At 23.1% G+C, this 15,258-nt stretch overlaps 1 protein-coding gene across 1 annotated transcript in view; it reads right to left on the bottom strand.

Moving 5' to 3' along the window:
• The window catches only part of LOC112600260 (MICAL-like protein 2), a 30,873-nt gene that overhangs the window by 6,451 nt on the left and 9,164 nt on the right, over window positions 1-15,258 (bottom strand). Inside the window, exons 2-4 of the mRNA XM_025347448.1 lie at window positions 11,014-11,182; window positions 9,207-9,391; window positions 5,686-5,777 (exon numbers count right to left, since the gene is read on the bottom strand). Coding sequence (XP_025203233.1) covers window positions 5,686-5,777; window positions 9,207-9,391; window positions 11,014-11,165 — 429 coding nt within the window. The 5' untranslated portion in view covers window positions 11,166-11,182. The remainder of the gene's footprint in view (window positions 1-5,685; window positions 5,778-9,206; window positions 9,392-11,013; window positions 11,183-15,258) is intronic.

The following is a 15,258-nucleotide window of genomic DNA, read 5'->3' on the forward strand; positions in this document are numbered from 1 at the left end:
ATTAAATAATATTTTTTGAATTAATCTAATAATCAAATAATATTTTTGGTTAACTTATTGACTTTTGGTTAATATTTGTTAATAAATGGTATGACTTGTTATAAAAACACGTTGACTTTTACCTATGAGTCATTTTAGAATCGGAACTGGGTGTGAAATCACCACGCCTTGTTTGCTATTGTATTGTTTTTCTTTATACACGAACCTTATTTATTATTTCAAATTGACATAATATGCTAAATGATGAAGATTGCATTTGAATATAATATATGGATAAGTAATAATGATATTACAATTCTATGATACAATTTTTCAAACGTGTAAGAAGTTTTAAAATTTAAAAATAATATATGCTTATCGAGTATTATAAACTTAATATTCGCTAAGATTCACTCGAATACAAAGAACTCTTTTTTAAGTTTAAATGTGATTTATTCTTTAAACGTAAAATGTACAGGTCCCAAACTTAATTTCTTTGAAATATCACTTAAAAATACGTACAAAATATCTAATATTTTTATAAACATTAATAAACAACAAAATAGAATATCTTAGAATTAATTTTACAATTAATTAAAAAAATTTCAAACAATAATTATTTTATTATAAAACATACTAATAAAATTTACTTCTCACCCGTAAATGTTTTAATGTCTGTTGGTTATTCGGTCTACACAGATCTAAATGTCTGTAAGCCAATATTTGTTAATTTTTTAATATTTAATACGTCAGATTGTATTATGTTTTGTAAGTACCTTTTTACTTATATTTACTATTATTGTTATCTTTTTTTCCTTTGTTCAATAGGCACTGTTAAAATTATTATCTTTATTATAAATACAATTTTTCTTTACAAATAAATTAAAAACTATTGAATAATAAATATGAACATTAAATATGAGTAAAATGCAATACATAAATTATTTTGTCTAGTATTTTTCATGCGATTAAATTATAAACTTTAGAATACAATAATATTTCAACAGAATATTTCTTTCAAGTTTCAATTACTTTTTCAGATTTATAATCGTCAATAGTTATGGATTAATATTATAAATGATTATGGAATATTGATAACAATATACATACCTAACTGAGAAACCAATGAAATGCATACAAACACAAATAAACTTTTAGAAATTGAATATCTCTTCTGAACTATCCAACTCAAATCACTTAAACTTCATAAACATTTAAAAGAACTAATTATTATTTATTCATTATTATTATAAAATAATATAAATAGATACCTCTATAAATTTAAATGAAAACAAAAATAATAAATAAATGTATCAAGTGGAATAAATTATATAACTATCAAATCAATACTTTGAAATAAGAAAATTGTAAGAAATGGTTGAGCATTCTTTACTACTGTATACAGTGAATTAAATTGTGATAACTACACAACTAATTATACATTTTAAACGTTTCCAATAATTAACTAACTTATCAAACTTAATTCTTTGTAGTTAAAAATTATAAAATTCAAAATAATTAAAATATTAATAGTATAAAAAATAATTTTTTTTAAAACCTGCATTGTAGATAGAATACTGACTAATGAAACAAGATCACTCTATGTAGTAGGAAGCATACATCTAACACTGTTCTCGACTGCGCAAGCCAATATTATTTAATCATTAATATATTTGAGTATAATAAAATAAACACGTCATTATAAAAAAGCGGGCAAGTGAGTACCGCTCTGTTGTACATTAGGGGGTGGGGCGGACCTCGGACTAGGGTAGATTAAATCTGAATGCAATGATAAGTATCATTGTATACGAAAAACGATTCTGAACGGAGATGATTTGTCAGTCTAGGATATATTATATTTAAATATTGTCATAAATTCAATTTAAAACAAATATTTTATTTTTCAATTAGGACGCATTTGCAAAAGTTATGGTTAATCAATTTTTCCAAAAACCTTGCATGTAATTATCATAATTCATAATACTTTAATATATTATCATAGATATACCTGGTATACCAAAAGAATGATTATAGATATCCTTATTACACAAAAAGAAATACCATAATATCACAGAACAATATAATTTATCTAGTTCGTAACCACAATAATCATCTCGTATAATATATATAGGTATATACATTTTATTATTTTACTGTAGGATTATTATATATATTATAATCTGTGGTATAATAAATGTGAAAATTTTAAATTTTAAAATTTCCGTGGTTTATGTTTTAATCACTTGAATACGCCAAAATGTAATTCTTTTATAATTATTTTAAGCTAAATTTATGGAAAATCTTGTATTAAATTTTCAACTCTTAGCGCTACTTATCAAAAAATTTTATGAATTATACCTACAAAATTGTTTGCAAATATTCATGGTTTTGACGAATTTTTGTCAATATTTGAACTTCAAATGCTAATAAAAAAAAATTGTGCCTATGAATTCTTAAAATTTTTTGATCACTATAAGAATAACTTATGAGGAACTTTGTATTAAATTTTCAAGTATTTTGATTGGGCCAAAAAAATTTTATCGACACTTCAAAAAAAAAATTTTCAGAAAAATTGAAAATTTCAGTTGTCTATAAATAGCTCAAAAAAAGTCAAAATATTTTGAAAATTAAATCTTGTAAAGAAAATGCCAATCTAAATAACTGATAAAATTTTCAAGTATCTACGACTTATACTTTTTGAATATTAACAAATATTTAAAATCGTTATCGTTACGCTATTTCGTAAAAATTTAAAATTCAAAAGCACTTAAAATTTTTCCTATAATAATGATTTGAGTTTTTATTATAGCTACTTGAAGGAAAACTTAGGGAAAACATAATGTAGTATTTTTAATCCTTAGTTATAAACACAAAAAATGTTATGATTTTTCAACTTCAAAATTACTTACAAATTTTCGCGTTTTCGATAGATTTCGTAAATATTTGAACTATAAACGTTTATAAAAAAAATTGTGACTAACGATTTTTAATTTTTTTTTTTAGCTACAATAAGAAACAACTTATAAGGAACCTTGTATTAAATTTTCAAAATTTTTTGGTCATCCAACATTTTTTTATCGACACTTCAAAAAAATATTCTCATAAAAGTCGATAATTTCAGTGGTTTATAAATAACTCAAAAAAAGGCAAAATTTTTTTGAAAATTAAACTGTATATAGATAACACTAACATAAACATTTGGTGAAAATTTCAAGTGTTTACAGTGATTAGTTTTTGAATTACAACCATATAAAAAAAATCGATTTGGTCAAAAACTGGTTTTGCGTAAAAATTCCCGTTTTTCCGTCATTTTTTTTTTTTGTTTTTCTTGATTTTTTTGAAAACTCTTGGAAAATGTTTACTTTTTAACTCTATAATGCACCAAGGATATTGCCATCGGAAACCACCCTCCCAAGTTTGAAATTGAAGCATTATTTCGACTACTTATGCTGTACACAGACACACAAAAAATAAAAATCATACATCATTGTAAAATCAATACATTCATCACTCCGTTCAGAATATAAAATATTCCGATCTGAGATTAGATTTAATAAACAATAATTTAATTTAAAAAAATATTTAATTTATCATTAATTTTTCTGTTGAAGCTATCATCAAAATTTACTTAAGCAAATCTACACATGCAGTTTAAAATCAATAAAAACTTTCACCACACAACCCAAAGCATAATTTAATTTTAAAATTATATATATTATACATACATACATACATATAATATATATATATATATATATATATATATATATATATATATATATATATACATGTATATATTTTACCTTCTAGCAGTAGATCTCAGGCTTATAAGACCCCATAAGATCCAAGCTGTCCTCCTGGACAATAAAAATAAATAAATATAAAAATAACGATCTGTTTGGGTTATGTATAAATAATAAAATTAAAATATAGTACATTTTGACGTAATAAATTATTAACACTATGCATCCAAACTTTATAAAAAAATAAATAATAAAAAATCATAAAAATAATAAATTTAAAGCTTATTATTCTCACGAATATTAAGAACACATCAAAAATGAAAATAATATATACACAGATAACCATAATAATGTACCAGAAAAATAAAGTAACAAATTTAAATTAATTTACGTTTGAAACTAAATGCTTAAAATATTTTTTAACTAACATTTATAACTACAATTTATTACGTCAGAAAAATGAAAAAATACATAAAGAAATATTTTATTTCTGATTTAAGTTACGAATATAACTCTTGAAACACATTTAACTTTTTAATTCTTAAGTTACATAAAAATTAAATAAAACATATGTATTAATCACGTTTTGTTAAAAAAATTTTCAATCATACAGAGTGATTCATTTATCAAACATAACTCATTATTTTAAATCTATTACCGTTTTTGATTTTTTTTTTTTTTTTTATATATATATATATAATTTTGAATCAATAGAAAAATACATACATGTTTTTTTTTAAACTTTTTTAAATGACAACGTACATTTTTAATTTCATATTCTAAAACAGAATACATTTTGAATAATTTCAATAAATAAAATCAAAATTAGGACAATTAGTTTATGAGTCATAATTATTTAAATTTAAGTGAGCAAAATAATAGACCAACATTTTGCAGTGTATACTCATACATCACTCAACTTCTATAAACTTTAAATACTTATAAGTTATAACTCAAAAACTACTCATTTGAATTTAGATTTGTATAAATCGAAATACTCAAAAAAAATATTCTACTTCAAAATGAAAAAATGAAAAATATATGTTAATTATTTAAAAAAGTAAAAAATTATAACGAAAAAAAAATTTTCAAAAACGTTAGGTAATAGATTTTAAAATAATTAATATTATTTGATAAAAGAATTACTCAGTATTATATTTATAACAACTTCATTCTTTGGTAAATATATCATGGTTTTATATTTTGTTTTTAAAATTGAACCGTAGGTATTATTAATATCTAAACAAAAACTGGCAGACTAAGTTTAATACCTTAATAATAACCTTAATCTGCCTTCTTTTAAATATTATGAAAATTAAACTACTATATTTAACCCACCTACTCAAATGGTTTGTAAAAAAAGTTGCCTAAAAATAAACCATAAAATGAGTGAGCAACTTCAATTTTTTTAAACATATATGTTTAGATCTAAATAATGAATTTTTATATAGTTAACGGTATATTTCATAAACAAGAATTTAAAAAATTAAATTCAGTCATTTATTTTTTCCGAAAATTTATTTTAGTCAAACAATATAAATCATAATTAACAATAAAAGTATTCTAGAAATGTTCTATCGTAAGATAATATGCCGGGTATTTTAATTATTTTACTTAAAATATATAGATATTATAAATTACTTATGTTTTAAATAAAAATATAGGAAAATGTATAAAAATTAATTTTTTTAAATAATAAAGTATAATAAATTACAAAAGTTGTATACTTTATTCTATGTAATATAAAAAAAAATTTAAAAACGCACAAACACAGGGTGGTATTATCAGCCGTATTCAATTATACCAGATTTGAAAAAAACAATCCGCAAAATTAAAAATAAAATTTTTACTCTAATAATGGCAAAAGCTAATAATTAATATTATTCAACACATTTATTAAATATATATAGTATTAAATAGTTATTCTATTAAAAACATTACGAAATAAAATAAAAGTGTTCACCTTTGTTGGAGCATTTTGACCGGATCCTGTATTAGTTCTGGGCCGTTCAACTGTGGTCGGCGATTCAGGTGATGTTTTAACAGGCGTCGTAGCTATATATAAAATAAAATACATTAATAATGAGAAGACACACAAACGAAATCATAATCAAAACTGAAAGACGATGTCAAAGAAACTAGCTTCAGTAGGCAGTATAGTGCTACTATAGCAGGCAAGAGCGAGTGTTGTGCGGGGCGGGCATAATAATGAATTAAGACGCGTGGAAGTCAAACTAAGTTAGAAAAGTACATTTTATTATTCTGCGAGCACAACATATCATAATTGGTTACATCCTGGATTTGCCAATGAAAGATTAGCACTGTTATATATGACTAATAGACATTGACTATGAATCAATTAAATTCTAATTTTCTTGACAGTTTAACCCAGAGTTTAACCAAGACACTACTACCAAGTCGAATAAGTAACGAAGAATCACACAATGTCTAAACAAGAAAGAAATAGGTAGATATTAACTCATTTACTTAGCCACTTGTATTAATGAACATCACAACAGTATGGATGACAAACAAACATAATTAAAAATACTTTAGAACTTAATTAAATTAAATAAATTTTTGTATTATATAATTAAAGCACTTAAATTGTTTTGTAAATCTATTCTGTAATTTTTCTTACTATATTAATTCGTTATTAGAAATAATAAATTAAATATAAATATAAAGTTAACATTTTAAGAAGAAATAATAATGTAAGTAATGTATGAATATTAATGTTAAAATGTATTAAATATTTCACTGTAAAGACTAGAGCCTAGAAAGATATTTTAATAGTGAGGTGTTTATACATTCAATTTAATATCATTTTAACTATTTACACCGTCAAATGTTTGTTAATAATGTGTACTAAATAATGCATGCATTATATAATATTAAATGTATACAGTATATACATAGATTTGATCATAAAAACATTAAGTCATAAAATAATTGAAATAAATTTAAAAATATTAGTCATATTTTATTATTATCGCTACTTTTAATAATAAAATAATATTACGTATAAATTCTTTCAAAAATCAAACTATAATCGAATTTAATAAAATATACTTAATATTTTTCACCTATCTTTATATGTCATAAATGTTTCTAGATAACATTTCGTATGAATAAGGCAATAAAACAATCTTAAAAGTGAATACTTAAAACATGTCACTGTTTACGAACTTTGTAAAAAATATCATAACAAATGTAAAATTATTAAAAGAAAAAAAAAGTGAAAGCCAAAAAATAAACAATGCGTCAAACTTACAATAATAAGTACTAAATACTATTAAACGTGATCTTCATTTTGCTTTATATTATGAATGAAATAACAATAAATACTATTCATATTACGAAATGCGTGGTGATAATAATTGTATGGCATAAATTTACAATCATTTAGAGCTCACAAAACTTTTTAAATACATTTATTTTTTTTTTAGGTCATTCACACAGTAGTTGCAAATCGGTAGTAGTAGAATTAAAGAAAACAGTGGTAGTAGTAACAGCAATATGTAATATAAACTGTTTGACTATTTAACTCCATGTAACGAACACGAGTACGAATTAAATCTACAGACTGGTGGTCAAGAGGTTAAACATTGAAAAAACAACCTCATACAAGGGTCAAATTATCAAAACGACTTACGGAACCAAAAATGAAGAGAATGTTTATCGTCTATTTTTTCTAATCGGTTAGTATAATGAATTGGAATGTAGCCAAAATTCAAATTTTGAAGTCACGGTTCGATGTTTTACCAAAACCTGTTTTCTTACAAAAGAACATTGGTTAGGTGATCTGCGTTAGGGCCGTATCAGGCAACGTTAGTTTTGCACAATTGTGTATACTGTATAGAAAACAACGGATGTTTATCTTGTGTAATCTTCAGAGCCATGTAACATAATATGTTGATTATATTTTGTCTAGTGCATTAATTTTGAGATATTATGCCAAAGCAATTGCAATTATTGTGGAAATGTATGGAAAGGGCAAATCTAAAATCACTATCAGTGAAAGTTTCTCATTGGGATCAACGCGCACATGTGACCTTAATAAATTATAAACAGTGTTGCGAGAACCGGTTTTCATGTCTCTATCACACTCGATGTCTTTCTCCTATTATATGTCGAGTTGCCAAACGGCACTGCTAAGTTAATCAGCACTGTATACGTACTGGCCTAATTGTAGAAACGCTTTTAACTCCGCCTATAAAACTGCGGTACATGATTTTTCAAAGGTTGCGGCTACTGACCCAGTGAAGATCACGATCAATTACAACATATTCGTAGATCTAATCAAGGTCTGAATATAATTAATTAATATTTTGGAATAATTTACACTATTTAACTAAAAACTATTAAGTTAAATAATTGTAACTGCCAACAGTAAATAAATATTACTATACCTTCATGAAATACTTGAAAAACATACTTAAACAAATTAAATATACATTTATATTATGTATATAATTTGGTTAGTATATCTACTACTATATCATTATTAAAAATGTAATAAAAAACTAATTTGTAAGCAATATTTGGATTAAACAGACATTACAACAATAAAATGTATATATATACAATAATGCATTCTAGGTTGAAAATAAAAATTTAACTTAAAATATTCAATATTATATTTTATTGTAAGAAAATAAACAATAAATATTCATAGACAATTTTTATCATATTCACTTTTAATCATATCGTAAAAAAAGGAATAAATAATTAAATATTTAAGTATAAGATTATTATACATATTTTTAATTTTACTCAATCTTTAAGGGGTAATTTTACCAGTTTATAATAACTACTAATAGGTTTTATACCTCATTGGTGGTCTTTTATAGGCTTTTCCATTAGACCAAGTTGATCACACGCACCCAATATAAACAGGTTTCCTACCACCATTTCCGGCAAGCAAAAAATACGTGCATGCATGCACCGCCTTCAAATTATCATCCTGTGTAGAAGAGTCTACTTAAGAAAATTATCAGGACAAAATCACATAGTCACGACTTGATTTTATTTTTTTTTTCTTATATATTCATAGTACATGTCCAGTAGTAGAAAAACTATTGGCAATTTGGGAAAGATTATGTAAATACATTTTACATAATTACATATCATTATGTAGGCAATACTCGTTTCTCAAAATAGTTTTAAAAACTACAAAACTCAAACAATTATTAAAATAAACTATTGTATCAAACAAATTTATTTAAAAAAAAAAATAGTAAATGTGAAACGAATTGTGTGACTAGTTTTATTAAAATAAAATTATAAGCCTAATAATAAAATGAAATCAAATATTACAAAAATATGTCTGAAATGTTTAAATATCAATACCAAAAAATTATACGAAAATAAAAGTTTTATACACGTATTATTATTGTTATTAACATTAAGTATCATGCTATTAATTAATTAAACTAAAATATCATAGAAAAAACAATAAAAAAATATCAGTTTATTAATTACCTTGTGATGAGAAAGTTTGATAGAACTGTGATAGGTAAGTTAATATCGATAACCTATCAGGTATTTCGACGCAAACCATGTCTTCTGGATCTAAAAGTGCAGGAATCCCCAGGTGATTTTCAGCAACTCGAAAAGCTAACTCATTGTTACCGTAAATATCATTTTTGTCCAAACTATTGTAATCACTGAAAAAACATATATTATTAATAAACATTTTATAAAATTTTATTTTTTTCCCTTTTTAAGAACACGAAAATTCTAAGTATTAAATAGAATGGTATTTTTCCACGGTCATGATTTTCTGTAATATGCGCGCTTTATTTTCTATGTATTAAAAAATTATTTTTCCTTAGGCAATTTTCTTTTTCTACTTATTTCAAACATAAACCTCCCTGATGTTTTTGTTATGTTACATGCGTGTTTTATTGTTATTATATTTTTAGTTATTATTTAATAGAAGATGAGAAAAATACTCATTTCATGGGCATGAAAAATATGCTACAATAACCGAAGCGAATTAAGGATTTGAAATATATATACACTATATATACAAATTATACGTGATATTGAAGATAAGCGACCTTGACTTCATCTTAACATATAAAGATAGTAAAAATATTGCAAGCTCTATACTAAACTAGAGAAAGGTTATTAATCTTTATATATTGTATATATATCGAGGTATATATAAAAAAAAAATGCAGAATTAAAATACGATGATCTTTCTATTATGCTTTCTAATTTTAAATATATTAACAACTAACAAGTCTGTTGTTACATTTGGAATATATATACATTAAAATAGTTTTTTTACTATAATTATTATTTAAAAATATGTATATTACATCTACAATACAACTGCATTTAATTACCACAAATATACATGACGTAAGCTAGGTAAATCCTATTGTATAAAAAATTGAACTAAAGAATATTATGTTTTACCAGTAACACGAGTAAAACATCCATTATTTTAGAAGATTTCTGAATGTAAGCAGTATTCATTTGATTTTTTTTTTTTTTTTTTTTGTGCATAAACAATAATTGAACAAAGCATAACTATAAATAATTAAAAAGATAAAATATATTTTAAGTTACAATCAACATTTTTCAGCTAATTTATAACTAGAGCTAGAATTTTGATGACTACCTATTGCATTTTTTTTTCTTTAAGTGCTATACATACAGTTCTAACCAAAACCAAATTTGTTTCGTTATATAACAATTTAGAATGTGTAATTTCTATTTTGCATTTTTTGCATTTTTATGTTAAATGCATTTTATAATATTACGTTAATATTATTTATTTAAACTCGTTTTTATTTATTTTCAACTTTTTTTAATATGTGTTGTATAAAATAGTATAGATAATCCCAATTACTTACTCCAGTCCATTGATACTGAAAAAGTAATATAATTAATTGTCAATTCAAATTTGAATATCATTGTTTAATTTACTTCTTAAAACCAATTTTTACCTATTTTGTGTGGTATAAAAAATGTAAAAATAATAACTATTTTAAAATTAAATTTTTTTCGCTCATCTAGGTACATTTTTTTGTTATTTTTTAAATTCATTTTTTTAGTGAAATTTTATGTTTTTTAAATCATTAAAATTTTAGCTCTGTTAATAACTAACTAACATTGTTACGTAGTATAAAAACTTTTGAATTTTATTGAGGTAGTTCTACGTTATAAACTCTATATAAAAATAAAATTACATGTAAAAGTATAACATAAAATGTAAAAAAAAAATAGTAAAATTATAAATTAATAATGTTTAATTTTAAAATATCAAAATACTTACATCAAATCAGGTCTAAAATGATGAATAAGAGCGCAAAATGCAAGTCCGTCTTTCCACGAAGTAGACATATTTTCAATAGACACTCCATCATATCCTTGAGTCACTCGCTTACACCATAGTTCTAATGCTTTAGTACCACGTCTTTCTCCCATTTTATTTGTTTTAAAAACTGAAATAATATACGCAAAATATAATTAAATAAATAATTAAATATTTAAATAACATTTTGGGGATATCTAGTATGTAAATATAATGTAAGTAGGAAAGAGGTTTATAAATGTTTTTAATGTTTTTATCGTTTTAAACATTTAAAGAAAAAAACTAAATTTACAGCAATTATTATTATACTCAATAAACATAAAATTGTTCAATATTTTAAGCATTCGATAATAAAAAATATATTTTTAAATAAATATTTGTCCTATATAACCAAGAAAAGAAGCAAATTGTTATTCATACGTATATTCAAAACAGTAATCTGATATCGAGAAGTAAATAAACTTATACTTCAATTATTCTATGACCACAAAAAAAAGAACTTCAACAGCTTTAAACTCAATTTTTTTCTTAAGTTTGATTAAAATTAATTTGATTAACTATAGGATATATTTAACTTAAGCAACAAATTTCCGATGTTAATTAAAAATAAACAAATAATATAAGAACTCAAAATTATACAACCTAACATATTGTAATATAATGTTGAAAAATAATTGATTTTAATCAACTTATAATGTGATAATATGTGGCATAAAGCTAAAAAAATACAAATTAAAGTTTTCTCTTAAATATATTAGAATTAAGCTTGTATAACATTATAAAAATTAACTACGTATACTATGTCCAGCTTAAAAAATAGACGATATATACTGTATAATATACAGTGTATATACTATATAGTATATAATAGCTCATTAACAATTTTTCGTTTTTTTTTTTCCAACGGTACCTGATTATTATGTGAATATAATAGATATAAAACGTTTGTTCTCTTGCGGTCAATACACACATATGTGAAGTGTATAGCGTCTAGATTATATTGTTGTGAATCTTGCCGGACTTATTATATTTTTTTGTCGAACCCGTTTGACGACACAATGAAACTATACCCGCTTGTTACATAACGGATTATTATTTTATTTTTTTTGATTTAAAAAAGTATGTATGTATCTTAAAACACTGATATTGTAGAATTTTTTATGTTAATAGGCAGCAGATAAAAATGTAGAGGTCGATAACATTAACAAATGTTTATAGTCGTCAAGTATAATTACATAGATATATTGTAACCTATATTATAATAGGTACATTTTGTAATGATGTGCTCTAAGCAATCATAGTTAAATATTTATATAATAAAATTATGACCTTTAACTATAAGTATTTTATCAATATGACAAATATCAAATATTTAATAACTTTTAGCTATAAGTCATCTATTAAGATAATAATGTAAAATAATAAAATGACCTATAGTCAGACAAAACACACACACAAGACACACTATATAAGAGGGCCGGTCACCTACGGTCAAGGCGGAGTGCTCTTCCAGTCTTTTTGTATAAATGATCACAAGCGAGTGTAAAAGACTACGCAGATCAGATATACAAAAAGGCGTGTTAGTGTTAAAATAAATTTTATATTTATGTTAAAGTTAAATCTATTAAATAGTGTTAAAGAAAAACTATAATAAAGATAATAAGTGTATTTAAGTGAAAAAAGTCTTACATTTATTCAACGTGCACTGGTCACCTTATTCCACATTCAGAAAGAAGTCATTGCCAAGAGAAGAAAGGTAATGTAATGATTTTATGATTGATCTAAAGGTGTATAATTAATAATCTCTGATAAATATTACCCCTTTACTACAACCTTTTTTAAATCATTACAATTTACTATAAAAAATTTAACAATTTATGAACAAAAATTAAGTTACAATATAAATTTTAAAGATACATAAAAACACGTCAATTATTTGATTAAAAATGTTTCTAATTCATAGAATTTATACGTACTCGTATATAAACTGATAAATTATTATCTGTGCAATAAATTTTCTATTAATTAGTAATAGAATAAATGATATCAAAAACTCATTAATTTATTTTTATTTTTTTTTTGAATTGTTTTCAAAAAATTGAGAAAAATAAATTAACAACGATAAAACTTATAGAAAACAAGTGCAATCTAATTTTGTAGTTTTTTGATAATTCAGGAAATAACGAGTAAAAACTAATATTTTTATTGGTTGTTTGTTTTATTATTTAAGCACAGTTGTCAATATACTAGGAATATTTTATTGACCCTATAAACAATATTATGTTTACATAAACTAATATCCAAAACGTGTTATGTGTATGATTTATTTTGTTTACGAGGTTTTTAAATATCCTATGTCTAATAAGTTAAATAAGCTATAGATTTATTTTCTATTCTAATAATGTAAAACAGAATATTATGAATTTGATAAGGCAATATAACAAACTAAGTATTGGTCATGTTTCATTTTATATTCATATGTTACAGTTACGAACGTAGATAATCTATAGATTGTTCTTTTGCTCAAAAACCACATATGGTTTTCATACTTAAGAAACAACATTGCTGTAAATATATATGTAAACCTATATAGTAAAAATATCTTGCACATAATCTTTGTACCCTAACAACTTTTTAATTTATGGGGCATATTAAGTAAAATAATGAATAAAATTAAGGTTTATTTCTTTTTAAATAAACTATCAGATAAAATAGATTGATTATAAATTAACGTCTCCAAAAATTGAATTCAAACGCAAATTTTTTTACAAGGCTATATTTCTACAAGTTACCTTATACGGATTTAACGGATATCAGGTTAAGTCCTTGGATCTACTAAATATGGATAAATATAAATGAAAATAAGGTAAAGAAACTCATCTTGGTTATATTTTTATTCTGATTCTTTAATATCTGTTTCCATTAAATACGTACTAAATATTTATTCTTAACATAATACAATGTACCTATACCATCATGTTATACTGTTAAACACCGGTAGGAAATAAGAAACTATTGAAACAAACAATTATTGTAACTATTTACTATGGCAAATTATATTAGAAATAATAAAGTATATCTATTATTCAAAAGTTCAACACAAAATATAAAATAGTACTTATATTATATAAAACATATACACAAAACTTTTCGTAAAATAACATGCAAAATTAAATCGTATGATATAATTTGAATACAATTGTACATTTTTTTAAATAACTATAAAATTACTTTTGAAACTCAGTTAATTATAAAACGTATTGCACACTTATGATTATTTACTCATTAAACAATTTTCGTCAATTAACATTTTAAAATTGATATCTACCAATATAATGATAAGAATATCAAAAATGAATTTAAAAATGAATAGTAAAAATTGTTTTTGTAAATATTTTGAAATTGTATACATATAATTTAAAAAAAAAAATGTTTTTCTTTATTATTTTTACATAAACAACTATCCTGGTTAATTAGTACACTATAAGTACAAGTTGCACGCAAGAAATTGCTAGTGTAACTACAGAGAAAACATGTATGTATCAAGATCACAAAAACGACCGGTTCCGAATGCATATATTATGATAGACGACTAGTTAACGGTTTAAAATAATGCGACTTTCCAGATGATGGCCAATTACTTTGATTTTGCATGGCATATACATAGGATATAATATTTACAACTGTTTATACTTTATAGCACATAAACACTTCCAGTTTTGCTATAGAAATTTTAACTCTACAAATATTAAAAATAATATCATGACATTTATAATATAACTATATTTTTATAAATAAAAAAATAAACATGGTATACAATATAATACATATTAACACTAAAGAATATAGCCAATACTTTAAATTATGATTGTTTGAAAATCAAAATTAGATTTTAAATATATTAAATGTTTATTATTTGTGTTATTTACTTAAACACGTATGAATTATGAATGGTACGAAAAAATTAAATAGGTAATTATAATAATGCAATGGTAAAGATAGTAATTACATATTTTATTATTAACTTTATAATGTTACTAATATTTTGAGAAAATTTAAATAAATGTAGCGCACATGGACTGATAGTCGAATTGGAGTTTTTACAAAAAAAAAAAATAAAGTAATGCAAATATATATTTCATTATATTCTTAAAAAAATATTTTCAATTAAATATTTTACAAACCTATTGCTTAACTATCGTTATT

Source organism: Melanaphis sacchari, unplaced genomic scaffold, assembly GCF_002803265.2.
Source record: "Melanaphis sacchari strain LSU unplaced genomic scaffold, SCAv2.0 Contig0_pilon_pilon, whole genome shotgun sequence".
NCBI classification, from domain to species: domain Eukaryota; kingdom Metazoa; phylum Arthropoda; class Insecta; order Hemiptera; family Aphididae; genus Melanaphis; species Melanaphis sacchari.